Here is a 25,573-nt window from a genome sequence, read left to right as displayed (position 1 = left end):
GAAATCAATCGAAAGCGAGTCGTCATCATCATAAAAGTAAAGAAGAGAAGGAACCCAAACCCCCCAAAAAACAGAGAAAGAGCCCAGCGAAAGCACGGGTCGGACGAGCTGGGAAGGAGGGGGAGAAGCAAGGGATCAGCGTCGTTAAGGAGAGGAAAGGAAAAGAAGCTCGGAAGGAACCAACCAGAGAGTAAGCGTGAGAGTCTAGGCTCTGAGGTGAGCGTAGACCCCAGATCCTTTGTTGACCTTGTTCTGCGAAGGACGAAGAGACGGCGGCGGAGAGACTCAGCGCCTGAGGGATCTCTTCCCTCGGAAAGAAGGATAGACCACTCACCTGTGTCTTGATGCGACCAGATTTCTCCTTGATCTTCTGGTTGAGAGCTGCAGTGGCGTCCTTGTGGAAGAAAGGATGTCGTTGATAAGAAAGTCAGCGACGCGTCGTCAAACGCACTTAGACTCCTCGAGAAACGCTCGAGAGGTAAAACTACTAACCGTAGCTCTTTTCGTTCGCCTTCGTTGAGTCTGCTTCTTGTCGGCTCTCTGTTGAGTTTCCGGATGCTGGAGAAGGAAGGCAAGGTCGTCTTCTTCAGCAAGAGGAGTAGAGGAAGAGCAGGAACGAGAGCGGAAGGCGAGGGAGATAGGACTCACAGCTTCTCGAGTGACTTGTTCAGCAGCAGTCCTGTAGTCCGTAACGAACCGATCCCATGCAGGTGCATTGGATCTCTCCGGGATTTCGAAGTCGAGTTCTTCGGCGAGAGCGACGGCTCTTGCCTCCATGCTGGCGACGTCTTTAGCCTTGGATTTCTTCTTCGCCTCGGCAGTCTAAGGAGAGAAAACAGCAGCAGGTCAGCCCGAGAGCCAAAGAGGGAAGCGTAGCAAAAGTTCACACTGACCCCTCTCCTCAGATAGAGCTTCCTTCGAGTTCGAAGCAGCTGGAGCATGGGCTTGTTCTCCCTCACGTCGAGCTTCTGCGAGATCAAGTAGGAAGACTGGTCAGCGATCCATCTGCCTTCCCTTTTCCCCTTGTCTAGGACGCATCCTACTCTCTCCTTCCTCTGGTAAACAGTCCCTCCCTGCTCTCCTTCCGCGGTCCCACTTCCTGCCTCGTCCTCCCTCGTCCCTCCCTCCTCCCTCGAGCTCAACAGCCAGATTCACTCACCGTCCTATACCACTTCTCCTCGGTCCATCTGATGATCTTCTTCTTGTTGGCCTTGTGCATATTGACGACGTCGAAGTGCTTCTGTAGAGCGAAGCTCTGTCAAGAAGAACCATTCCAAACGATCAGGAAGAGGTGAGGAGGAGAAGGAGCAGGAGCAGGGAACGAACGTTGATGAGCTTCCTGATTTCCCCTCCAATCGTGTAAGCATTCTGAGCCTTCTTTCCGGCCATATTGAAGAGTAAAAGGAGACGATGGAGATGTAGATGATGACTGAAGTGGGAGGCAGCTTGTTGTGAAGGTGATGGATGGAGTGAAGGAAAGAAAGGAAAGGAGGAGGGAGGAATTGCAACGGCCTGATGGATCCGACCCCTCCTCGATGCGATCTAGCACGATAGTGCGTAAATTAGGTGGGATGGATAGATTTGAGACGGAACTATCCATCGATGGTATCAGCTGCGATTGGAACATTTTTTGGGAAGCAGAAATTGGGAGGAAAGCTGAGGGAGAGGTCAAGGCGTCCTGACCCCTTTGCCCCTACATCATGCCCTCTGTGAGGCGGGCGTCTATTCCTTTGATAGAGGGTCCTTATCTGCATTCCCTACCTTTGTACTGCGAACGCGTGTGGTCTAGTCCGGGCTCCGAGTTGAACAAAAGAACCAAAAGAGACGCGTCGCTCACGCATTTTGAGGTTTCTACAGAGCTCAGCCCTCGCCTCTCCCTTTCACAAGCCCCGCTCGCGAAAAGCAGCAAAGCAGCATAATAGTGAGGCTCTAATCAAGCAAAAGGCTAAGCGATAAGAGTGAGGATTCGAGCTGTGAAGACTCAAAACTACGCGTCCGTCGTTTCGTTCCTGCTCGAGTTGTTCCAAGAAGTTGGACTCAGTGCGCTGAGAGGTCTAACGAGATCCTGGAGAGATGACGGGTCCGCTTGCACTTCCTGACCCTGAGTAGAAGCAAGAGGAGGAGGAGTTGGAGACAGGTTGTTGACGGTTCGCCTGAGGAGGAGAGAAGAGGAGTGAGAGGGCGTCAGCGAGGGGTTAGGTAGAGAGGGAGAGGAAGCCTCGGGAGTGAAGGGAGAGAGGAATAGAGCAGAAGTCCGAGGCAGGTATGAGAGGGTGGGTTTGGAGGGGAGAGAGGGAGAGAAGAAGCGAGCGGCTCGATCCTTGCCGACGACAACTCCCGACCCATCTCGCTCTTCTTCTTCTTCCATGGGAGGGAGCAGCATCTCCTTCGACTTCGTCCTACGCCCTCCTCCCTCGCACTGCAGCCTACATCAGCTCGAGACTGAGACTCGAGCGTGAACCTCCAAGAACAGCTCACCCGACCTCCCTCCTCAGCGCGATATACCCTTTCCCTTCCCTCCCCTCCTCACCGCCTTCCGAAGAAGAGCACCGGCTCGCCCGACCTCTGCCATCGCTTCCCGTCTATCTCCGTCCGACACCAGCAATCCAACCAAGCAAATAAGAACGAGGGAGGACGTTGAGCTCACCGTTTCATCCGTTTCCTGCTCCGAAGTCATAGATCTCGATGAGACCAGTTCCCACCACCAGCTAATGGCTGAGGACAAGAGTACAGTCTGAAGGGAAGAGGAAGAGGGCGAAGGGTTTATGTCAGAACTCGGCGAGGGAAAAAGAACGAAAAGAGCGGTCGGAAGGGAGGAGACGGAACGAACCTCAAAAACATCACAAGCAGGGAGAGGTTGGGGAGCGAAGAGACCTGCGGAATGGACAGAAATGTAAGTCAGCTCGACTGAAAGGGCAGAGGGGAAGGAAGCCATCCGGAAGGAAGGAAGAAGAAGGGAACGAACGAAGGAGGGAAGGGACGCGTGAGCGAGAGCGAGATCGAAGAAGCCAACTTGTTGGCGATGGCAAACGACTGAAGAAGCGGAGAGCGAAACGGAAGGGAGGAGAACACAGTCAGTGAGCTGGCGAACGAGAAGAACGCAGAAGGAGGGAGGATGGTGCGTTCGTCGAGGGGAGGAGAGGAGGGAAAAAGAGGGACAAAGAAGGAAAGGACGAACCTCAAGATCCAAGCCACGAAGAAGGAGCGAGGGACCGGAAAGGTCTCAAGGGAAGCCTCCTGTTTGCGATAGAGAAGAGAGAGGAGAGCTAGTCAGCGAACGAAACGGGGAAGATCGAAGGAGAGAGACGAGGGGAAGGGAAGGGACGAAAGGAAGGAAGACTCAGTTCCCAGATTCCGAGCTCGAAGCTCAGAGACGCCCCAGACACCGCATCTCACTCCATCTTCTCTGCAGCAGACTCTGACAGAACGGGCCAGCGAGGGAGTGCTGCGGGGTGACCCAACCGTTCGTCAAGGAGTCTTTTGCGAGAGAGAGGGAGGAAGAGAGGAATGGAGTTGGAAGCGTCCTCACCTCGCGTTTTCGTTTTCGAGAGCTTCGATCTGCCCCCGTCTTCGCAGCCTCGACGTATATATTTACATTCGGCCTTCGGTTCTTCCTTTCTAATCCCTATGATCAATTCTGCTCTTTCGTCATCTAGCTCGAGTCTTTGTTTTGGGTTCACAAAACGCGAGGAAAGAGGCGAGGGAGAAACGAGAGGGCTGAGATCCCCAACGGCCACCATGTCCTCCTCCCTCCCTTCCTCTCATCCTTCCACTTCCCAAGTCCCCGACGCTTCACCTTGCTTAGATAGATCTTTTGTTTCGGATTTTCATAGACTTTGGTGGGACTGTCATGAGATCGAAAGGAAAGAAGAAGGAAAGGAAAACGAAAGAACGAAACCGAAACCCAACGCGACTCTTCCTCCCCCCTCTTGTTAGCGAACGAAGCAGCAAACGTAGACGAGATAGTAAAATGAAGGAGTCGAAAGATCAAAGGTAGAAACCAAAGAGGCAGGCGGAAGCAGCACGAAGCCCGAAAGAAGAGGAGAGAGAAAGAGACGCAAGCGACGGGGAGGTCGGAACCCGAGACGGCCGTACTGAGCATGGAAAAAGGAGCGAGAGAAGGCGAGTCGGATTCTATACTTTAGAAGCCAGACAGATGGAGCGAGACTGACCCGAATCAGTCATCCTTGTCGTCGTCGTCCTCCTTGTCGTTGTCATCCTCCTCGTCGTCGTCCTCCTCAGTCTCGGAGTCGGAGGAGGACTGAGCGACCCAATGGAGAAAAGAGGGGATTCAGCTTCGTCCGAGCTATCCATATATTCTTTCAGAAGGAATGGGGAGACAGGACAAACCGAGAGGTCGTCGCCGGAGAGGGAGTCGTATCTGGGTCTTCGTCCGTAGGTAGCGATGATCTTCTTCCTATCCGAATCGTCTTCGTCGGACGAAGTAGCTACTGCTCTCTTCTTTCCAGCAGCGGTGGACCTGTTGATCGAAAGGGAAGGTCGTCCATCAGTTTGGGAATTGAGAGATCTCGTTGAGAAACGAGGGAAGCTGAGGACTCACGAGATTTTGCTGGGTCCGGCAGTGGGTACGTCTGGGAGATTGGTAGGAAGTTTTGAGGAAGAAGAGGAAGGCCTTGCCCTGCACCAGACAAGGGAAGAGCAGGTGTCAGCTGAGATGTGCGACGCGACGAAATCGCGGTTACTCACGAAACCAAAAGGACATCGGAGTCAGATCCAGATCGCCACTGGAGGGAGGAGGAGTGAGAGTCAGCTTAGTGTCTGCTCACATCTCATTCTCTCTCTCTCATGAAAACGAGAGAGAAACAAGGAGCTCACATCGTTGTTGACCACCTTCTTCGACTTGGACTTGGGCTTCGCCTTTCCCTTTCCCTTCGCAGCAGGCTTGACGTCCTCCTCCTCGTCGCTCGTGATGTCGTCGTATTTGGGCTTCTTAGCGAACGACGGTTGAGGTTGGATCCTCTTCGCAGGAGTTGGCTTCTTCGACTGCACGACGGGCTTCACGTCGTCGTCCTCCGAGTCGTCGTCGTCGTCGTCGATGATGGCTCGTTTCTTGCTGAAAGTGGAGGTTCTGAGAAGGGAAGATGGTAAGCTGGAGTATTACGAGAGTAGTCTCAGAAACCTGAGGGCTCACGTCGTGGTAGGAGGTTTCGATTTGACGGGAGAAGGCTTCGGTTTTGAGGAAGATGGTTTCGACGTTGAGGGTTTGACTCTGTAGAAAGCGAGAGCGAGTGAGGGTGAGCGAGGTGTTTAGCTGAGAGGTCTGGAGGGATAGGTACTCACGGAGCCTCGTCGCTATCATCGTCGTCTGGTAGAGAGAAGGGAAGAAGAAGGAGAGCTCGTCAGCTCGAGAGAAAGGAAGGAGAGGTGAAGTTCGAGCGAGCTCACCGATAACGATGGGATCGTCGTCCTTCTTTCCTCCTATTCTCTTGATGGGAGCTGGTGCCGTCTTCTTCGCCAGGGTAGCTGAGGGAACTGCCTTCTTCGAGGATCCAGAAGGTTGAGAGCCTCCACCGCTACCGCCGCCCTGAGAAGGAGATGGAGAAGGAGGACGAGGAGGGAGGAGGTCAGCTTTGGAAACTCAAGCTCAGGATCGAGGTAAGGGATAGAGAAGAGAGTTGCTGGAGGTTGATAACGGACGTCTCAAATGCTCGATCTACGATGTAATCAGAGCATGCAGACCCAGAGGAAGCAAGAAGGAGGAAGGTGGAGTGAAGGGTTGGGGAGACTGAGGGACGATCTCCTTCCCTTCCTCGAGCTCCACCCTTTCTACAGCTTCCTCTCCAACATATCTAGACCGAAGGCGTCAACCAACAGCAATAGGCTACCTCTCCTAGAGCAGTCTACCAGTTCCCATCGCGCTCCTCGCGTCCTAGACCCCTACGGAGAATCTCTTCCAAGGACGCGACGAGCTCACGCTCCACTCCCTCCCTCCTTCCTCCCTTGCTTCCACCTCCCTTCCTCTCTCTCTCTCTTCCCAATCCCACTCTCACCCTCTTAGCTACCATCCCTCCCTATCCTACTCAGAATTCCAAGAAAAGTGAGAAGGAACGTACAAAGAACGACCTGATGTCTGCAGATCCAGCAGCAGGATCCGCCTTCTGCTTCGACTTGGAAGACTTGGATGAAGAAGCGACAGCCGAAGGATCGCTCTTCTTTTTGGTGAGTTCGGAGTCGTCTTCGTCGGAGGACATCCTGATGGTGTCGTTGGGAGGAAAGAGAATGGGGAAGGAGGGTGGGTGAGGCAAGGTGAGGGTTGGAGGGGAGGCGGGGTTGGCATTTGAAAAGCTGAAAGTCCATTTTAAAATGCTTCCTTATGGTAGAAGTTAGCGAGAACGCGACAGCCTTCTGACCCTCTCGTCCTTCGTTTTTCTTTTCGCAGGAATTTCTCAAATGACTATACATATCATTCTTTGCCCTCTTGCCCTCATTTCTCTCCTTATTAGAGACGAAGATCGAGACGAAACTCGATCTGACTGTTTCACTGTCTCTCTCTTCCTCTCCTCGTTCTCGACCAACAGTTCCAAGGAGAATACGAGGAACGAGTCAAGGGAGTCCTGAACGACATCGAGAAGGCTAGTGAAAACGGAGGAGAGGGAAGTGAGTCGAATTGCAGCCATGGTCGTCCTTCGACGCGTCGCCTGACTGACTCCCCTAAAGTCATCCTCTTTATCGACGAAATCCACCTCATTATGGCCGGCAAGGGAGGAAGCGGGATGGACGCCGCCAACTTGCTCAAGCCGGTGCTTGCGAGAGGAAAGCTGAGATGTATCGGAGCTACGACGCTCAATGAGGTGAGTCTCTCGTTCCCGTTCGACGCGTTCTTGTCCGAGACTGACTCTCCTTTCCCTTCACTTCTCTTCTTCAGTTCAGGGAATTCATCGAGAAGGATGCTGCCTTCGAGAGACGATTCGCTCAGATCCAAGTCAACGAACCTACCGTCCCCGAGACGATATCGATTCTTCGAGGGATCAGCGAGAAGTACGAGGTTCGTCAACGTCCCTTTTCCCCCCTTCCTTCGTCTCTCGTACTCATCCTCATGTCCTTCCCTTTCTTCAGATCCACCACGGAGTCCGAATCCTCGACTCAGCTCTCGTTCTCTCCGCTCAACTCGCTAAGCAATACCTCACTCAACGACGACTCCCGTGAGCCTCCCTTTCTTCCTCCCTCCATTCTCCTCTCCGAGTCGCTGACTCCTCGTCCTCCGTTCTCTCTCATCCATCAGCGATTCCGCCATCGATCTCCTCGACGAGGCCGCTGCGGGGGTCAAGATTTCTCGAGAGACGAAACCCGAAGCCATCGACTTGCTCGAGAGGAAACGATTGGAGTTGAACGTCGAGATCCATGCCCTCGAGAGGGAGAAGGACGCTGCGTCGAAGGAACGACTCGAGATCGCCAAGAAGCAGAAGCAGGACATCGAGGACGAGCTCGAGCCGCTCGAAACTCAGTACGAGTCCGAGAAGCATCGAGGCGACGAGATCAACACCGTTCGATCCAAGATCGACGAGCTCAAGGCCAAGGTTACCGATGCTGAGAGGAGGTGAGTCTTTCATCTCTTTGAGATGCGTCGAGTGATCATTTGTTCGTTGCTGACTCTTCTTCTCCCTCTTTTTTTTCGTTTCGCAGGATGGATCTCGATACCGCCGCCGACATCAAGTTCTACGCCATCCCCGATCTTCAGAAGCGACTCAAGGAGTTGGAGGTCAAGAAGGCTGAGAAGGAAGCTTCCGGAGAGGTAAGTTCAGCTTTCGACGACGCGTCCTTCATACTGACCTTCTTCCTCGTTCTTTAGGTTCCCGACACCGACGTCGTCACTCCCGACGAGATCGCTGAGGTCGTAGCTCGATGGACGGGAGTCCCAGCTCAGCGTGAGTCTGGCTCGCTTCGTCTTCCTCTTGTATCGACCTTTCCCTCCGACTGACTCGTTCGTCTTTTCTTCCTTTTCTCAGGACTGATGACCACCGAAAAACAGAAGCTCCTCCACATGGAGAAGATTCTCACTCGCTCGCTCGTCGGACAGCCCGATGCCATCAAGGCGGTCTCCAACGCCGTTCGACTCAACCGATCAGGACTCGGCAACCTGAATTGACCCATCGCTTCCTTCCTCCTCTGTGGTCCTTCTGGAACGGGAAAGACCCTTCTTGCGAAGACGCTGGCTGAATTCATGTTCAACTCGGTACGTCTTCATCGTTTCCCTCTCCCTTCTTCTGTTCCGTTTGACTGACACGACGCGTTCTCGATTGACTTCAGGCCGATGCTATGGTACGAATCGACGCGTCTGAGTACTCGGAGAAGCACTCGATTTCTCGACTGATTGGTAGCCCACCTGGATACGTCGGTCACGAAGGAGGAGGACAGCTCACTGAGGCGATCAGGCGAAAGGTGAGCAAATCGGGAGGACTTTACTGACGTTTCTACCATCTTTACCTCGGTCTTTATAGCCCTACACTCTTATTCTTATCGACGAGGTTGAGAAGGCCGCTCGGGAGTTCGTGACGCTCTTCCTCCAGATCCTCGACGACGGAATCCTCACGGACGGAAAGGGTACGTATGTGAGGATTGAGCGTAGGGAGAGGTCTCGAGAGTTCAGGAGGGATCAGCAGATGGTTCGTGGGACTATCAGGTGCTTGCGAGAAGAGAAGGAGGTGTGAATCCAAAGGTGTGTCAAGATAGAGGTTAAGGGAGAGGAGGCAGAAGGCCTCCTTTTATAGGAAACGAGAGGGCTCGGGCTCGGGCAATAACCAGTAACTAGAAACGTGTAGAAAGCAACAGAAAGAGCTAGAAGGAAGAGAGAGAAGAAAGGCTCGGTCGAGTTGAGAACCAGTAACTAGAAACGTGTAGAAAGGAATAGAAGGAGCCAGAAGGAAGAGCGAGACGCGACGCGTCGAGCGACCGGGCTCAGCTTCTTAAGGAACGCCTGAGAGAACACGAGAGAAAGAGAGAAGAGTAAAGAGAGGGAAAGGTAAGTACAGAGAAGGGTTAGAGAACTAGTAAGGGAAAGGGAAGGAGCAAGGGTCATTCCCTGACAGAAGGACGCGTCGAGCTGACATTTTTCTTTTTCTCTCTCCCTTCCTTCCTCTTCCCCTAGGAATGAACCTGGCCAGCTCACTGAGCTTTCGAGCCTCAAATGTATAGAATTATATAATCTAACGAATTGATGTCTCTTTGAACGAGTTGAGCCTCGTTTTCGTAAAGGGGTCGCGCGTCCTCTCGGTTCCCTTCCTCCTCAGCTTGACGATTCGTTCTTCGAACGTTTTCCTTTGTTCACTCTTCCAGGGTGAGGACACAAAGGTTCTTTGTACTCGCCAAATCATGAGAGCTGATGTCGTAAATCCATGGATCAAAAAGTTAAGGAGAGAGTGCTACGAAAACGAGAAGGGAGAAAACGAGACGCAAAGGTATCCTTCAATCGCATTTAAAGATCCTTCCTGAGGTTTCCACGTCCCGGTCCGTAGTTGTTGTACCAAGCTCCGAAGTTGAGGTACGTGGAGTAACTGTTGAGAGCGACGGAAGCAAACGAGAAGGTGAGGTCAGCTCAAGTCCCTCGAACGTCCAGGATGAAAGCAAATGATCAACGTACGCGAGGTATCCGAGGTAAGGAGCGAAGAAGAGGGAGGTGGGGATGTTGTGGATGGTGGGGAGCTGTAGGAAAGAAGTAGTGGAAGGAAGATTAGCGTCGAGCTCGAGGGAGGTGTGAGTCGGTCGGAGAGAGAGAAATAAGACGAACGGTGTGGGCCTTAAGGGTCAAAGCTCCAACGACTCCAGTCAAGGCAACGAGATCGGCGAGAGCGACAGCAGGCTGCTTGAGTCCGAAGAACAAAGGCGACCAGGCGAGGTTGAGTCCCAAAGAGATCCAGTAAAGGTTGAGGGCGTCGATAGCAGTGGATCGGGCAGCAGGGTTGATGGATCCGTTGCTAGATGGCGAAAAAGAGTGTGAAGAGGAGTGGGTCGGATGGGAAAGGGTAGAGGAAGAAGAGGGGAGAGCAGAAGGAGGAGGGAGACCAGTCAGCACTGGAACGAGGGAAAGGTGAGGAGGGTGAGGAGGGAACGGAGAGATTGAGCTCACAATCCGGGAGCGTCGAGGTTCTGAGCAATGAGGTACGATCCGAAACCAGAGGCAGCGTAGAGGATACTGAGGAACGAAAAAGCACAAGGGCAGAGGAGGAGGGGGCAGGAGAAGAAAAAGACAAAAGGTGTGAGTGAGCGATCGGTTGAGCCGATGACGCGAGCTCGTCCTTTTCCCCTCAGAGACAAAACTCACGGCCAGACGATTCCTTGAGCCTCCTTGCTAGCAGTTCCAGTAGGAGTTCGGAGAGAGTTGTACCCTGTACGTACGAGAGTGGGAAGAAGAGAAGGGGAGGAAGTCAGCGAGGAGCGAGCATCACACGAGGCGAAACAAGAGAACAAGCTCCCGAGGCACGCACAGAAGTTGGACTTGGTGGATCCGTGAACGAGCGCACCAGAGGCGGTTCCGAGAACGAGAGGGATACCGACGGCGAGGTAGGGCTGAGAGAGGAGAAGCCGGAGGACGAGCAGGAAGGAAGGGAAAGGGTCAGCCGACAGGAGAGACGAGAGGGAAGAGGAGATGGCTTGAGAACGTGGGAGAGGTGGACGAACGTTTCGGGGAGCGTCCCAGAGAAGAGCAGGAACTAGAGTGGGGGAAGAGGGAGAGAAGAAGGTCGATAAAGAGGGCGGATTTCGAGAAGGAAGGAAGGAAGGAAGGACGAGGTGTGATGGAGTGTGAGGAGGGAGGAAGAGAGATCGAACGTCGGTCAGCTCTCTGTGATTCGACAGGCGCTACTGGAAGAGCAGAACGGAAGGATCACTGACTGGAAGGCATGTTGGCTGAAGGAGAGGTTTGAAAAGTGAGTTGGGAAGAGGGTGAAGGTTGGGAAGGAAAGGAAAGGAAAGGGAGAGGCGAGCGAAAAGGACAACCAGGCGAGTTGGGGCCGGACGATGACGTGCGTTTGACCTCTCAGATTTTCTTTAATCGGGAGGGGAAGCAGATTCATTGCCTACATTTTGTAGACTCCACTGCCCTTGAATGTCTAGAGAGCGAAAAGTCGAAGGATTGGAGAGTGGAATCATCACAACGAGCGCATCTCCTTTTCTCCTCCAACCTTCACCTTCTCCATCTCTTCACTCTTCCCTTTGCCAGAGGCTGCTGCTGAATTCCGGCTACGAGATACTCTATACGCTCGCACATTCATCTGCGAGGCTCGATGTTTGATCTGAAGAGCAGAGGAGGGGAAGAGACGGGAAGAGGACGTCGCTGAGCTCGTCCTCGACTTCCTCCCGCTCGTCCTTTCGTCTTTAATGTCGCCTCCCTCCTTCAGGACGATGATCTTGCCGCGCTACGTACTCTTGCAACTCTCGAGCAATTTCTCTTAGTCCTTAGCAACGTTCTCCGTCGCTTTGGCTCTTGAGACGGAAGGCAGACGCGCAACCTCGCGGCCTCGATTCCCTCCCCTGGCTTCCTCCTTCCCTCCTGTTCAACTCGGCAAGAACCGGCCTGGCAGAACATTCTGTGAGTCGTTCGATCTTGGCTTGATCTTGGTCATCAGCTCGAATGGCTTGAATCGAAGGAAGGAAGCTCGTTTCCCTCCAACGTTCCGCCCGACTTCATCCCTCGTCCCCCCTTCCTCCTTCGACCACGACGTCAGCCCCCTCCCCTCTTCTGTTCACTTCAAGCTCTTCTCTCCTGATCCCTCGAACAGATCGGCCTGTCTCACCTGGCCTTTTGGAGTCTAATCCTCGTAGACAGCGCATGAACGGCCGGACTCAGCTCAGTCTGCCTCCCTTCTTCAGCCCTGCAGCTTCTCTCCGAAAGACTCACCTGCTCTCTTCGCTTTTTCTTCTGCTCCAGCGATAAGGCTTTCGACCTTTCTACGGAGATGGGGTTCGAACGAGCAGGTCAGCGACTCGAGAGCCTCCCGGAACTGGTGTCAAGGTCCTCTTCCCTCCTCAAGGAGTTGATTTTCTCGTCTCTCCTACGAGTGGTGAGCTGTAGAACAGTTTCTTCTCTTCATGGAAGCAAATCTTCTTCGCCTCATCTTCGCAGACATGGGCTGATCGGGGTCTGTTTCAATCTCCTGACTTCGCCTTCACCTCCTCTTCGTTCTTCCTTCTTTCAGAGTTTTCTATCGCCTTCAACACAACAGAAGATTCCTCGACTTGGCAGAAAACTTTGTTTTGTCTCTTCGTTCTTCCCACGAAGCTTCGGGGGTCTCTCTGGCATCCCCACTCTTTTCTCGACGCGTCGAGACGAAGTCTTGCTCCTCTCCCTCCTTCTCCACACCAATCTCGAGGCTTCGGTTTCTCCGAGTAAGTCACCCCATCACCTCCTTTAATACATCTCCGCTCGCGTCCAAGAGCAAAAATCTGATCTCTCTCCGTTCTTCCCCATCCTTTCTTCCCAGCCGAGGTCGCGTCCGTCTCCCTCGTCAAGTCTTTCCGAAGAAACGCCTCGAGCAGAGCTCTCAGCTTATTTTTCGGAGGACCTCACAGTCTGGATGAGATATCCGCGTACGTCTGTGAGAAGTTCATCAGCTGAAGAGACAGGAAGCAAAAAGGCGACGGACTTTCCTTGGGACACAGTGTCGCATGCTCGTCCGAGCAGGGGCTGATGCATTTTATTGAATCCCCCTCTCTCTTCTCCAAACAACTACTCGACACTAAAAGCCTGGCCCCTCCTGCTTCGACGGTTGCTCCCTACAGGTTTTCTCTCCCACCTGACTTTGTTCGAGGGCGGAACTTCGAGGAATCGATGCGCCCTCCCTTTCCCTTTCCCCTCGTCGCCCCTTTTCACAGATCCGCATCTTCTTCGCCTGTATTCTGCTTCTCTGGGGTGGGCGGAGAAACTGAGAAATACAGATCTCGCCTCGCCTCCCCACAGCTTATCTTACACCTCATCACTCCCACAATCGCCGTCTTCTCTCCTCTCCTCTTCCTCCCAACTACCACCTTCCAGCTTCAAGTCTCGACGCTTTCAGCTCCAGTTCTAGGATTTGCGTTTCACCGGCCTCGTCGAGCCGAGACGTTGCGATCGTAGGTCCGTCTGTCCTCGAGCGTCGAGCGAACGCAAGCTCACCTCCGTCTTTCTTTCCCTCTCTCTCTCCACCATGTCCCCTCCTCCGGCCGGTCAGCTTCCACCTTCTGGACGACAGCCTCTTCCCTACTACTCTCATCAACCATCAGGATCGTATTCTTCTCGAATCCGACCACAGATGCGCCCTCACCAAGAGAGAGGAGGAGGATCGCACCCGTACCTTCCTCGTTCAAACACAGAGCCGACTCTTCCTTCCTCGATCTCTTCTACCTACTTCTCTCGACCTCAAGAAGACCAAGATCAACAGATCTACTACGATGACAGTCTTCGCCAACCCTCGACTCGACCTCCTCGTCCTCTTTCTCACCACCACGTGCAGCTCGACTACGAGGGTGAGCAGCCGTCGAATTCCTCCCACGAAGCTGCCTATTTCTTCGCCTCGGCGAGCTGACTCTCTTCTTGCCTCTCTCCACACCAACAGGTCGATACCATCCGTTCCCGGAACAAGATCAACAACAGTACGCCTTTCTTCCTCGGCCATCTTTCCGGCTTCGCCCTTCGTATTTTTCGCTTCCAAGCTGATTCTCTTCTTCGCTTTTCGCTTCTCGCTTCCCATCTTCTCTTTCTTTTGACTTTAGAGGTCCAAGCTCGCACGTCCAATACGCTCCTCCCCCTCCTCTGCCTCCTCCTCACCACTCCCAGTTCTTCCCTCTCGAATCTCAACCAAGATCCTACTTCCCACCACCACCTCCTCCTCCCCCCATCAGGACTCAGCAATCGTATTCTAGTGAGCCCCTTCGGATCCTCACGTACATACGAGCGGCCTCCTGGGCGAGACACTTCGATTGACGCGTTTCCCCGTCCTGTCTTCCTCTCTTCTTTCCAGCCCCTGTCCCTCCTCTCCATTATCAGCAGCAACATCACCCTCAGCCTCCCTCCCCTCCCTCTCCCTTCACCTCGTACTCAAACCTACCTCCATGGCCTTCCTCGCAACAATTCGGAGGCTCTCCTCCGACCCGTCAGCCTTTCCTCCCACCGTCGTCGCTCTCACCCGTCTCCCCTCAAACGAACCTTCCTCCGCCATCTCTTCGATCACCCTCCTCCTACACTTCATCGAGCTTCCAGCATCAAACCTCCTCGTCCTCCTCGGAAGGCAGCACTACGTTTGCTCAGCTCGGAGGACAAGTGGGAGACGACGAAGTCGCGTCGGAGACTGGGCTCGTGTTTGCGTCGCTCGAGGTTGGAGACGAGGATAGAGTCGCGAGTTTGAGGCAGACGGTCTCGCAGACTGGGATTTGGTTGAACGAGAACGTGGCGAGACATGGGAAGGCGGTAGATAGGGAGGGTTCGAGTGGTGGGAAGGCTCCTGGGAAGAGAAGGATGACTGAGGCGGAACTGCTGCAAGAGGATCAAGAGTAGGTTTGTTTCATCTCTTTTCGTCGTTTTCTCGGGCTAACTAGTACTTGTGTTCTTCTGTTCAGCAACGAGTAAGTGATTCTTCAAGTTTTCTTCTACCTCAGATCGACGGCTGACTCTTTTTTTTCGCTCTTTCAGTCCAAGCTCAGTGAAACGAGTGAGTCCGCTCACCGACGACCCGCCGAGGCTTTTCCTCCCTCTTGCGCCATCTCTGACTCGACGATCTTCCTTTTCCCCCATCACAGAGACTTCGAAACATCCAGAACTCGAGGAAGTTTAGAGATAAACGAAAAGGTGAATTAACTCTCGCTACCTTTCTCTCGATCTCAATCTCGACGCGTCGTGTTGACTCCGACTCCCTCTCCTCCTCTCTTTTCTCTCAGAGTACAGTACGTTACGATCGACCATCTTCCAACCTTCTCTTTACCCTCCTCTAACTTCTTCGCCGTCTTCTCGTTCGATTATAAAGTCGCCGACCTCGAGAAGCACCTCTCCTCAACCCTCGCCATCGCAGAATCCCTCCTGGAACGCGTGGAGATGTTGGAAGGCTCGTCGTCGCCGTCGACTCAACCCAAGCAGGAGGAGAACATCCCTTCCGACTAGATTCTTTCTCTCTGTCTCTTCTTTCTCGTCTTTCATCTCTCACTCGTACATAGATGGCTCGCTCTCTTTCGCTCCGCGGACAACCTTTTCATCTTGCGCTTTCTTTTCTTCTCTTCCTTTCATCATGAATCGTCCCTTTTCGTCTATACCTGCTCCTCTATCCCTTCTCGTCGTCTCATCTCTAATCTCTTATACCTAGCTCTCTGTCCTACCTCACCCTAGACGCGTGTGCTCGCTCCTCTCGCTCCTACTTTTGCTCGTCTCCCCCTTCGTGTTTTCTTCCCCGCTCCTCCTTCGTTAGCTTCCGATCCTCTTCTTTAGATCTTTCACTGAGTTGGAGCTTCACCTACCCCTGCGCTGTTGTTTCCTCAGCCAACGCAAAGTCAGCTCGTCGAACGTCTTCCAGTTCAACGCGTCTCTTTTTGTTCGTTTCAAAATGAAAGAGGGAGAAGATGTGTCGCGGTTCAATAATGAAAGAGAAGAGTAGTACGTAAAATGGACGTCGTGAAAGGCGCGATGAAAAGGAGAACGAATAGACGATGCAGCGTGATGAGGGAGAGAGCGAGCGGAAAAACGAAACGAGGGAGACGGATGCAGAAGACGAGCTGAACAACGAAGATGTGACGCGATAAAGAAAGGAAACGAAGCAAAACTGATAAGAAGTACGAGGGGAGGGTTACGAGCAGCGGGTAAGACGGAGGGAGAACGAGACGAGAAGGGAGACGAGAACGAAGCAAACGAGCGAGAGCGAATGAAGCACGAGGGAGACAGGGAGAAAACGAGAAACAAGCAAGAAAGCACCAACCGACCAACAACAACTCTACTCCGACTACTCCCACTGCCACCCAGGACCCAGCTCCTTCCGCCTCGCCTGCCTCTCGGCCTGAATCTTGATCTTCCAATCCTCCTCACTCATCGGTCTCTCCCCGTCGACTCCTTCGTCCCAGAAGAGATCCTTCAATCCGGCCAAGGCGATCTTTCGGAGACGGAAGTCACAGGGAGCAGGGACGGCTTTCTGTCGAGAGAGAGAGAGAGAGGAAGGAAGGAAGGAAGAAGGTCAGTTCGAGTTCGTTCGACGCGTCGCCTGGCTGGCTTAGTCGTTGGGTTCGGAAGTCGAAACTCGAAACACGGAAGAGGGTAGGGACTCACGATGGCAAAAGGAATGATGAACTTAGCATGAACGGCGTTCCATCCGGTGATGGCGAGGAACTCGAGCTTGGGTCGGAAGATGGGGATCTTTTGGACGTGAACGAAAGGGTAGGCGACGGGGAGGAGATCGAGCTCGATGTGGGAGAGGAGGGTGCAGTAGAAGGTGAGGTATCGGAGAGCGTTGATGGTAACCTGGAGAACCCAAAGGAGAGTAGATGATGTCAGCTGGAGAAAAGAGAAAAGAGACGAAGGGAAGGAAAAACGACTCGCTTTCGGACTCGTAAATTCTCCCACTCTGTCTCCCCTTCCGTTTCGGAGGACAGGAGCTCGAAGGACGAAGTATCGAAGCTTGGGCCAGGCTTTGGCGAAGATTTGAACGTTTCGGTCGTCGAGACCACACTCGAGTTCGACGTGCTCGAGGTTCGGGAGGGTTTGAAGGAGGAGGGCTCCGCTGGTCGACGAGGAAGGAATGGCGCAGGAGATGACGAGCGTGCGAAGCATGTCTTTGTTGGGACTTTCTCCGATGGACTTGAGAAGATCGGAAGCATGTCTGCAAGAGAGGGAGGAAGGACGAGTCAGGGCCTTGAGCGTCGCGTCGCGTCGCGTCGAATCGACGAGGAGTCGAAATCGACTCACCTCTTCTCGAGGGACCAAGTCGGAGGCATCTTAAGGCAGAATTCGGTAAGATGTTGGTAGTGAACGAAGACGGAAGTTTGGATCCAGACGAGGGTAGCGGCTGTAAAAAGAAGGATCGAGTCAGCTCGAACCCTTTCGACGAGCGTTGAAAGAGCTTACGGTCAACGAGACGAGGGACCTCGAGAGCGGCAGCGGGAGTAGCGATGAATCGGGTATCGGAAGAGGAGGTCGAAGAGGAGAGGATGTCCAGTTCGTGGGTGCACTTGGTAGAGGAGAGATCGAGCCACCTGAAGGAGAGAGGGTGGGAGAGCGACGAAGGTCAGTTCGATTCTCCACGTCGAGGAAGGAAGAACGACGCGACGAACATCTCGGGGAACGTGACCTGCAGGGAGAGAGAGAGAAGAAAAGAAGACGGAAGCTCGAGTGAGTGAAGAGAAAAGAGAGCAATCGAGGAGGGTAGGAGACTGACGGAGTAGACGAACTCCTCCTTGTAGAAGGCGCTCGGACTGAGTCGGTGAAGGATGACGGCTCGGAGGCTAACAAAGGGGAGCATGAGAGGGTAGTGTCGTCGAAGGATCATCTGCGAAGTCGAAAGCATGATGGTTAGCACGAGAAAGGCGACGAGAAAGCGAGAAACGAGAACGAGAGCAAACTCACGACGTCAACCGACTCTCCGGGCTCAACGACCTCCGTGATGTGGACCGAGTGGACGGAAGTAGTGTAGAGCACCATCCTGGCGTAGAGGATAGGATCGGCGGTCTTCTGCTTCTACAGGATCCAAAAGCCAGTCGAGACCAGAGTCAGCTCGTCGTTGTCGCGTCTCCTCCATCGCTCCTCCTCCACTTTCATCCCCTTTCCTCTCTTCCCTTCCAACGCCAAGGACTCACACAAGCCCCAACCCTCCTATTCCTCTTGTTCTCCGTAGCCCACTGGAACACGAACCCACAATCCTCGAACCTGACCTCCCTCCAAAGCAGGACCGCTCCGACGGCGAACCAGGTTTGGTTGACGAGAAGGCAAGCAGCTGCTGCCGAGAAGGAATCGTCGACGACGTGTTGGAGGATCATGTGAAGGAGCTCGGGGATGTCGAGAGGAGATACACGGGTTTGAAGACTGAGTGGAGGAAGAAAGAAGGAAGAAGGGAGCAAAGTGAGCTTCGTGCCTTGCGAACGAGCCTCCTCCTCCGAGAATCTATTCGCTCGCTCTTCTCCCTGGGAAGAGCGAGCATACAACGAGCGATTCCCTGCTCTAATAGAGCTTGGCAGAGAGGACTGAGTCTCACTACGGTTTCTCTCTACGATTCCTTCAAGCTCCGAACCAAACCCAGGAACCCGTCGCTCGCTCGCTCCTCTTCTCTCCCCTATCCTCCCAAACAAACCTCTCTACTCCACTCTTTGACTCTTCCCACCTCCCCGAGACCCAACATAGAACCAAAAACTCACAGCAAAGGCTCTACCACACTCCCAACCCTAGTTCTAACCCTACTCCCTCCTCCCGAGCTCCTCCTCAGCATCGCACTCCCGTCTCTTCCTCCTCCCGCGCCCTCCTCCTCCCAATCCAACCCCCCTTGCTTCCTCCCGACCGCAGGCGATCCCGAGCCCGAGCCCGTCCTAAACTTGATAGGCGAAAGCTTGGATCTTCGAACGAGCTGTTGTCGTTTGGTAGGAGTGGAAGGAGTGGTCGGTTGCTTCGTGTCGAGAGGGGAGGAGGTCGACCCGCCACCCGTGGTGGTTCTTGTTCTGGCTCGAACGGGGGAGTGCGTAGGAGGAGCGGGAGGCGAGGAGAAGAGGAGGGACATCCTTCGAGGGGGAGGAGGAGGAGGAGGAGGGAGGGGGAACCGAGGGGAGGAAGAAAGAGAAGGTGACGGTCGGACGTCAGGAACGAGTCCGTCGCTTCGAGACTGATTTTGAGTTCGAGGGGCAAAGAGAGGGTAACTTAGCAACCAATCTTGAGTGGTGAGTTGGGATCTTGAGGAGGCTTAAGTCGTGAAAGGTCATGATCACTAAGAAGGAAAAAGACGAGCGCACTACTCAATTAAAGTAAAGGAGGAGAGGGAAAGGGAGAAGTGTCAAGAGCGACGACGCGGCGAGAGTCGGTTAAGACTCCAGCAACGACTAGACCCGAGAGTTTTGAAACGTTATAAAAGGGGTAGTACTAGCGGGAGCAGGCTGAAGGAGGGCAAAGAGGTAGGTAGATGAGGGTAGAAACGAGATGGGTAGGGAAGAGAAGAGAAGGAGACGTCTAGACGAGCGCGGGAGCAGGAGCGACGGGAGCAGCGGCTCCGGTAGGAGCAGCGGGGGTGGCAGTAGAGGCCGCAGAAGCCTTTCGTTCCTAAGAGAAAGATCACGGAAGGAGAGCATGGGAGAGAGAGAGAGAGAGGTCAGCGACGAGGTCGGAAAACGCGTCCAAGAGAGGACGAGAATGAGCGGCGCGAAAGAGAAGATACTGACGTCGGCGATCCTCTTCGCTTCTCGATGAACGTCCTCGACTTCTTTCTTCGTTTGGGTGTAGAATGAGAAGATCTGAGTGAAAAGAGGGAAGCGTCGGTAAGCAAGGGAGAGGAAGGAAGCGTAGAAAGAGGAGAATCGCTCACCTTCTTTCCAATGTCGGTAGCAAGGCCCTTCGAGTAGATATCTCCAGCTCGAGTGGAGATACCAGCAGACTGGTCGACCTCCTTGGTCTTGCTGACGGCGGTCGCGACGAGAGGGTCGAGAACCTCGTGAGCCTTTCCAGAGATAGTGTGCTCGGGTCCAGCGAGGGCCTCTCCGGCCTTCTTGTCCAAGCTGTGGATGAAGGCGAGGAATCGAGAGGAGATTCCGAGCTTGGCGTCCTCGTCGATAGCTCGCTGGATGGCCTGGTCGGAGAGAACGTAACCACTGGCAAGGTACTCGGCGATGATGGCAGCCTGCGAGAAGAGAAGACGAGAGAGAGAGAGAGAGGGAAGAAGGGAAGGTTCGAGGTCAGCTTTCTGAGCTCGAGCACGGCCTTCGTATCAGAAGAACTCCTTCCGTCTACTTCCCATCAATAAGGACTGCTTCCCGAAGCAATCCCGAGACTCGCAGCGAGAAGAGATGGGAAGGGAAGGAGGGAAGAAGGAACTCGAGGCTCACCTTGGGCTTGTCCTCCTGGGAGATGGAGGGCTCCTCTCCGGATGTCGACGAGGCTGTGGAGAGCGACTCAGATGTGACGTGAAGGTGAGCTCCATCGAGAGTTCCCTCGTTGAGGAGAAGAGCAGTCTTAGCAGCGGACTCTGAGAAGGAGAGGAAGAGAAAAGAGGAAGGGCGGTTAGCTTGAAGCTTAAGCCGAAAGAGGAGAAGAACGAGCTCGAGCAAAGACGGTGAACTAACCCTTCTCGAAGACGATAACAGCAGACTGGGACTCGGCTCCAGGGGTGAGGGTGATGGACGAGATCTTTCCACTAAAAGAAAGGAAAAAAAGGAAGGGAGGGTTAGCATAGATTGCGGTGCGGAAGGGATCCGACTCATTCTTTTTATCTCCAACTCGAAGAAACTGCTCTGATAAGACAAGAGATAAAAGGTGAACTGACCAGAAGGAGAAGAACTGGTCGAGCTTGCTCTGAGTAGAATCGGGCGAGATACCGGAAACCTAGAGGGAACGAAAAGAACAAGGAGGAAGAAGAGGAAGCGAAGGGAGGAGATCGTCAGTGAGCTGAGATGGGAGGAAGAACGAGCTCGGAGCAAGGGAAGGGATGGTGAGAGGCGAAGGGTAGGAGGATGGACTGGGTTGACGCTGCTCTAGAGGGGACTCGAGTGCATGTTTGGGCTTGTGCTTTTGAGGAGCAGGAAGGGGATGGAAGAAGGAGGAGGAGGAGGAGCGAGAGGACGACACGGTCCGAGGAACTCACGTTGATAGCGAAAGCAGGCATGTTTGAGTGAGAGTAGAGGGTTGAGTAGAAAGTGGGTTTGGAGTTGATTGGGTTTTTGGAGGGTGGATGTTGGTGGGCAAGAGAAAACGAGCGAGGCGAAAGCGGTTTGGTTTCGTCCCCCCCGCGGAAGGGAGGGCACGTCATGGGCCTGGCCGCCCTTCCCCTCCTTCTAAAAGAACCTTCTAGCAGAGATTTTGCTTCCCTCAGGTCTCCTGCCAACCTCCATGATGTATATCTTGAACGAAACTTGAGTGGAAAACCTGCAGAGATTGCGAGGAAATTCCTCCGCGCGGCTGATCTTTCCCTTTGACCTCGCTTCGAGCTCCTCCTCTCCTCTCCTCCTCTACCCTCAACCACCACCCTCCCTTCCAATCCTTACTCCCCTTCCTTCCCCCTCTATCCATGTCTGAGGTGAGCTTCTATCCTCTCGCTCACGATCCGTCCCGATCTCGAAACGAAGAACTGACCTTGCTCTCCTCCCTTCTCTTCAAGCAAACTACCAACGCTACCGGAGGAGGTCTCGCCTCGTCGCCAGTCGTGGCCGGACTCTCCAAGACCACTGGAGGAGAGGGTCTTACTCGAGCTGAGCTTGCTGAGAAGAAGGCCGCTGAGGTTGAGGCCAAGAAGTCTGAGAAGAAGAGCGAGTAGAGGAAGGGCCGTCGACGAACGGGCAGGGCTGAGTGAGCTTTCATTTCCCATCTGTGAGTTCCAGCATCTGTTTCTTTCGCTGTTCGCTGTTCGTTGGTCGTAGCTGGGTGGATAGGGATGGAGGCTTTTGGGCTCTGAAGCATAGAGAAGAGGTGAGCAGGAAGCTGATCTTTCCCTCCTTCTTCCATCTTTCAACGATCCAGACCTCGAAGCTCGTCATCTCAGCCTTTCTCCCCATCTCCTCTCAACTTTCATACGGAACCCTTCAAGACCTAGCACACCTCGGATCTCATCTATCTGCTCTCTCTCTCTCTCTCTCTCTCTCTCTCGATATGCCTTTGATACGATCTCACTTTCACGAAGCGTCGCGAGCGAGAGGGAGAGATAAACAGCGTCGGACGCGGCCGGGCTCTCGTCTGCTCTCCCATCCTTTCGTATGCTATCAGTCCCGAACTGGAGCTAATCTATAGAGACTGCGAAGAGCTGTTCCTTCCCTAGCCTGTCCCAGCTTTCCGCTGCTTCCCTGGGGGTAAGCTGCTGGGTTGCTCTCGCAGTCCTGTGAGAGTCGCGGACCCGCGTCGTCTTCTGCTTCTTTGAGCTCTTGAACAGGGGTTTGGAGGGCGATAAACGCGTTTTCACGTCGAGTTTCAGGTCGACACGGTAGAGAAAGGTTTGAGGAGGTCGCTGAAAGTTTTTTAGACTCAATTCAGAGAAAACAGCACTCTGACGACGCACTGCGGTGCTCGATTCAGAAGTCGAGCTCACCCCTTCTTTTGGAGTTCTTTCTTGTTCTCCTCTTCCTTCCCTCCAACTTCCATCTCGTCGCCAACCTCTCAACTCACAGATATACATCCCATCCCTCATCAGCTCTACCGAAAAGTCTCTCACTGCTGGGCATGCCGTCTCTCTCCTCCGTTTGGAATCTCAACCCCCCCTCGCCCTCTCCCTCCGCCCTGCCTTCAAGCTCCTCTCTCCCTCCCTCTTCCCCCTCCCTCGATCTCGAAAAACACTCCAACTTCGCTTACCCTATACATCGCTCGACTAAGAGCTGGGGCACTGGTCCTTCGTCCATCCACCTCGGAAGCCTAGGAGGGAGAGGACTTGTGAAACGAGTTGGGTTCGTCGTCGGTCTCTCTGTCCTGGGGCTTTGGATGATCAGCTTGTCGATGGGAGGGACTTCAGGAGGAGGAGCTCTGCTGGAAGGATGGAGTAGCTCACAAGCTGTTGGTGTAAAAGCTACCGGGAAGAATATTCACATTGTAAGTCCGTCGGAACAGAAAGGAGGGCAAGGAAAGGAGGATCAAGAAGAAGTTCGAGCTCACACTTTCGTCTCCTTCCCTCCGTTCGCTGTTTCGTTTCTGTCGCGGTTGTCGAAACAGATCGGACCTCATCCTTCCGGTCGACGCGAGATCGACGTCGCGTCGGAACCTCTACCACTCGATGCGACGGTTCAGGAGAGGTTGGACGCTTGGGAAAATTCTCCTGGTGGGAGGGGAGAGATCCCTGGTGAAATTGAGACGGGAGGATTCTTCTTGTGGAATAACGAGCAGGTGAGTTGAAGAAATCAAGGTTCGGAATCGAGACTAAGGCTGACTGGATGCTTCTTGCTTCGCATAGTGCGAGAACATCTGGCCCAACAAGAACAAAGAGTGAGCGGGTCTTCCAAAAGCGAACAGCTTTCTTCATCGTCGACGCTGACTCGCTTTTCTTTTCAGTTTGATCGAGAAGGCAACACCCATCTGGTCAGCTCTGAACCGATCTTCGATCCATGACATCAGGATGAATCTCGTCGATCAGGTCAGAGCTGCAGATTTCGATGGGAGGACGAGGAATCATGGGACAGGACGCGGGATTGTCTTTACTGCTGGAAATGCCGTTCGTATCGCACTCTCCCTTCTTTGCAACGAGCTTGTACTGATACGTACTCTCTTATTGATCTCCCAGGATACGATTCAGCGTTGTATCTACACCCTTCGAGTCCTTCGTCACGGTAAGTCGTCGATTCTCGTCGATTCAACCGCCGCGTCGCTGATCAGTCGCCCTTTCCCCTCGTTCAGTCTACGGAACTACGCTACCAGCTCAGATCTATCACTTTCCATCAGGTCAGTCGCCCTCATCCTCGACCAGTTCAAAATTGGTCAAGCTGACTCGCTTTCTTCGTCGTTCCGTCGCGTCGAAAATCGAAAACAGAACGCCCCGACCCGGATTCTGCCCAACTGGTCGAACTTGCCGAACTCGGAGCCGAGATGGTCGAAGCCAAGGGAGAGAAGGATCCTACTCGGACCAAGAACTACCACCTCAAAGCCCAGGCCATCATCCTCTCTCCCTTCCAACACGTCCTGTTTCTTGATTCCGACAACATCCCTACTCGAGATCCAGAGTTCCTCTTCGACTCGCCTCCTTACAAGCGTCTCGGAGCTATGTTCTGGCCGGACTACTGGAAGACGAAGTAAGTTGTTCCTTCGGCCCTTTTCGTCTCGATCGATCGGAGGGACGCGTCGTGCTGATCCTCTCGCTCCTTCTTTCAGCCCTGGAAACGGTATCTGGCAGATCCTGGGGGTGAAATGCAGAAATGAGTGGGAGCAGGAAGGTCCGCAGAATATCTCATCGAAACTTCGAAGGAGAGAGGGAGACTGACAACCTTTCCACCTCTCTTCTTCCCAGCCGGTCAGATGCTCTTCGACAAGAGTCGTCATCTCGACGCTCTCATCCTTTCCCAGATCATGCTTGAGGACCACAAGTTCTGGTTCATGTTCTCCGATGGAGGTGCGCTTTCTCTCCATTCCTCTTCTCGATCTCGACGACCCGTGCTGACTCTGTCTTCGTCTCTCGCTTTCCTCACTTTCTCTCAGACAAGGACATCTTCCGATTCGCTTTCCTCGCTCTTCGAAAACGATGGGGAGTCCCTGGACGCTACGTCGGTGTCGGTACGTCCTTCAAAGCTTTCCAAGCGACCTCTCCCGTCGCGTCGTTCCGAATCTGACTCGTCCTACTCCTTCCCTGCTTCTTCCTTTCCCTCAGGAGGTATGCCTTACGGAACCGCCAGTGGAAGCTTCTGTGGTCTGACGATGCAGCAGTACGATCATGTGGGAGAGCCGATGTGTGAGCAACTCGTCCCGTTCCTCCTACTTCGACTCGCGTCGAAACCTCTCTCTGACCTTCCCCGCCTTCCTCTGCCCCTCAGTCATCCACTACAACCTCCTCAAACAAGTTCCCTCGGGAGTCGGTCGGGGTCTCAGCTGGGGTCGTACAAGACAGCTCCCTACTCTCGTCGATCCTTCCCACCCTCTTCCTCCTTTCACCAACTCCACCGACTACTCCTACAACGTCACGCGAGGCTTGGGAGACGTTGACTGCGATATGCTGGCCGATGCCGATGACGAGGGACACGCGAGAGCTCCTGCTTCGTTCGAAGTGAGGAAGAGAGCGGCGGTGGAGCGAGGGATTCGACCATTTTTCCATGGGGGCAGCGTCTCAGCTTTGTGCATGTGAGTCTTTCGAGCTTTTTTTCCCTGCGAAGAGTTTAGATTTTTTCCTTCCGATACCTCACTCTTCTCGAAGTGACTCGCTCCCTCGTCGGTTTTTTTCTGCAGCGACATGCGCCTCGACGACCCTCGTCCTGATTCTGCTCGAGCCGCCGATCAAGCCATCATCGATGCTGCTAAGTTGTCTTCGTCGACGACTTCATCTTCTTCGGAACCCACCGAGGAGTTCGACATCTCGAAACTCAACTCTCTAGGGATCAAATGGGGAGAGGACCTGCTCGAGGTCGGTCTTCTCTGATCTCCCGTCCCGCTCCCGCCTGTCTTCCCCTTCCTTCGCTGACCCGCCCTTCCTTCGTCCGGTCGCATACAGATTGCTCAGTGGAAAGACGACCCTTTGCTGAAGGATTTCGAAGCCAACGTGTACAATCAGGTTCGTCCCTTTCTGCCCTTTCCTTTCGCCTCTCGTCTCGATCCTTCCGCTGACCCTCCCTTTCTCCGTTGACGAACAGGGTTTCATCCCCAACGGGAAGGGTTTCTGAACCATCTCTCTATCTTCTCATTCACCTCGTTTCGATAGAGCTCTTCTCATCCCCCTTTGTTTTTGCGTCTGAACCCGTCTCTCTTTCGCTTCCTCTTTCTCCTCTCACCCGTTTCAGCTCTGTTTTCGTTCGATCTTCGCTCCGT

At 53.8% G+C, this 25,573-nt stretch overlaps 8 protein-coding genes across 8 annotated transcripts; 3 read left to right on the top strand and 5 right to left on the bottom strand.

The window, feature by feature from the left end:
• Positions 1–14: 14 nt before the first annotated feature.
• BDY24DRAFT_376455 (uncharacterized protein) lies at positions 15–1,580 on the bottom strand. The gene is made up of 8 exons (XM_076638665.1): positions 1,327–1,580; positions 1,160–1,255; positions 894–968; positions 649–822; positions 493–558; positions 335–394; positions 185–252; positions 15–108 (listed from the first exon to the last, which is right to left on the bottom strand). The coding sequence occupies exons 1-7, from the start codon at positions 1,387–1,389 to the stop codon at positions 205–207; spliced, it is 582 nt and encodes a 193-aa protein (XP_076500212.1). The 5' UTR covers positions 1,390–1,580; the 3' UTR covers positions 15–108; positions 185–204.
• Positions 1,581–3,835: 2,255 nt separating this feature from the next.
• On the bottom strand, positions 3,836–5,064 carry BDY24DRAFT_438166 (uncharacterized protein; the record flags this gene model as incomplete). The annotated part of the gene is made up of 6 exons (XM_076644339.1): positions 3,836–4,094; positions 4,173–4,261; positions 4,351–4,480; positions 4,562–4,639; positions 4,708–4,745; positions 4,837–5,064. Coding segments are annotated over 5 exons (558 nt in total), but the record flags the coding sequence as incomplete, so codon positions are not given.
• A 1,473-nt stretch (positions 5,065–6,537) lies between these two features.
• BDY24DRAFT_432825 (P-loop containing nucleoside triphosphate hydrolase protein) lies at positions 6,538–8,669 on the top strand (the record flags this gene model as incomplete). The annotated part of the gene is made up of 9 exons (XM_076644096.1): positions 6,538–6,812; positions 6,887–7,006; positions 7,078–7,163; positions 7,244–7,558; positions 7,645–7,753; positions 7,811–7,886; positions 7,968–8,056; positions 8,269–8,400; positions 8,460–8,669. The coding sequence occupies exons 1-9, from the start codon at positions 6,711–6,713 to the stop codon at positions 8,667–8,669; spliced, it is 1,239 nt and encodes a 412-aa protein (XP_076500210.1). The 5' UTR covers positions 6,538–6,710.
• A 669-nt stretch (positions 8,670–9,338) lies between these two features.
• BDY24DRAFT_376442 (TspO/MBR family protein) lies at positions 9,339–10,912 on the bottom strand. Its single transcript, XM_076638664.1, has 8 exons — positions 10,849–10,912; positions 10,636–10,667; positions 10,443–10,524; positions 10,280–10,343; positions 10,085–10,150; positions 9,746–9,932; positions 9,599–9,660; positions 9,339–9,512 (listed from the first exon to the last, which is right to left on the bottom strand). The coding sequence occupies exons 1-8, from the start codon at positions 10,856–10,858 to the stop codon at positions 9,434–9,436; spliced, it is 582 nt and encodes a 193-aa protein (XP_076500209.1). The 5' UTR covers positions 10,859–10,912; the 3' UTR covers positions 9,339–9,433.
• A 4,724-nt stretch (positions 10,913–15,636) lies between these two features.
• BDY24DRAFT_376436 (uncharacterized protein) lies at positions 15,637–18,737 on the top strand (the record flags this gene model as incomplete). The annotated part of the gene is made up of 10 exons (XM_076638663.1): positions 15,637–16,100; positions 16,235–16,426; positions 16,505–16,784; positions 16,871–16,970; positions 17,030–17,157; positions 17,236–17,252; positions 17,340–17,450; positions 17,528–17,638; positions 17,758–17,983; positions 18,313–18,737. Exons 1-10 carry the CDS (start codon positions 15,837–15,839, stop codon positions 18,732–18,734), a joined length of 1,851 nt encoding a protein of 616 aa, XP_076500208.1. The 5' UTR covers positions 15,637–15,836.
• A 111-nt stretch (positions 18,738–18,848) lies between these two features.
• Positions 18,849–20,903, bottom strand: BDY24DRAFT_376433 (uncharacterized protein; the record flags this gene model as incomplete). The annotated part of the gene is made up of 7 exons (XM_076638662.1): positions 18,849–19,192; positions 19,321–19,392; positions 19,464–19,775; positions 19,981–20,120; positions 20,218–20,288; positions 20,418–20,476; positions 20,736–20,903. The coding sequence occupies 7 exons, from the start codon at positions 20,898–20,900 to the stop codon at positions 19,112–19,114; spliced, it is 900 nt and encodes a 299-aa protein (XP_076500207.1). The 3' UTR covers positions 18,849–19,111.
• BDY24DRAFT_376429 (uncharacterized protein) lies at positions 20,904–21,733 on the bottom strand. Its single transcript, XM_076638661.1, has 2 exons — positions 21,249–21,733; positions 20,904–21,167 (listed from the first exon to the last, which is right to left on the bottom strand). Exons 1-2 carry the CDS (start codon positions 21,590–21,592, stop codon positions 20,960–20,962), a joined length of 552 nt encoding a protein of 183 aa, XP_076500206.1. The 5' UTR covers positions 21,593–21,733; the 3' UTR covers positions 20,904–20,959.
• An 837-nt stretch (positions 21,734–22,570) lies between these two features.
• Positions 22,571–25,428, top strand: BDY24DRAFT_336254 (mannosyltransferase putative-domain-containing protein; the record flags this gene model as incomplete). The annotated part of the gene is made up of 14 exons (XM_076637231.1): positions 22,571–22,954; positions 23,022–23,053; positions 23,120–23,279; positions 23,349–23,394; positions 23,462–23,506; positions 23,595–23,853; positions 23,933–23,994; positions 24,069–24,170; positions 24,257–24,331; positions 24,426–24,506; positions 24,589–24,892; positions 24,998–25,172; positions 25,260–25,319; positions 25,399–25,428. 14 exons carry the CDS (start codon positions 22,571–22,573, stop codon positions 25,426–25,428), a joined length of 1,815 nt encoding a protein of 604 aa, XP_076500205.1.
• Between the last annotated feature and the right edge of the window lie 145 nt (positions 25,429–25,573).

The sequence above is a fragment of the Mrakia frigida genome (assembly GCF_051309035.1).
Source record: "Mrakia frigida strain ATCC 22029 unplaced genomic scaffold BDY24scaffold_3, whole genome shotgun sequence".
In the NCBI taxonomy this organism is placed as follows: domain Eukaryota; kingdom Fungi; phylum Basidiomycota; class Tremellomycetes; order Cystofilobasidiales; family Mrakiaceae; genus Mrakia; species Mrakia frigida.
This window is presented reverse-complemented; position numbering and strand designations above follow the sequence as displayed.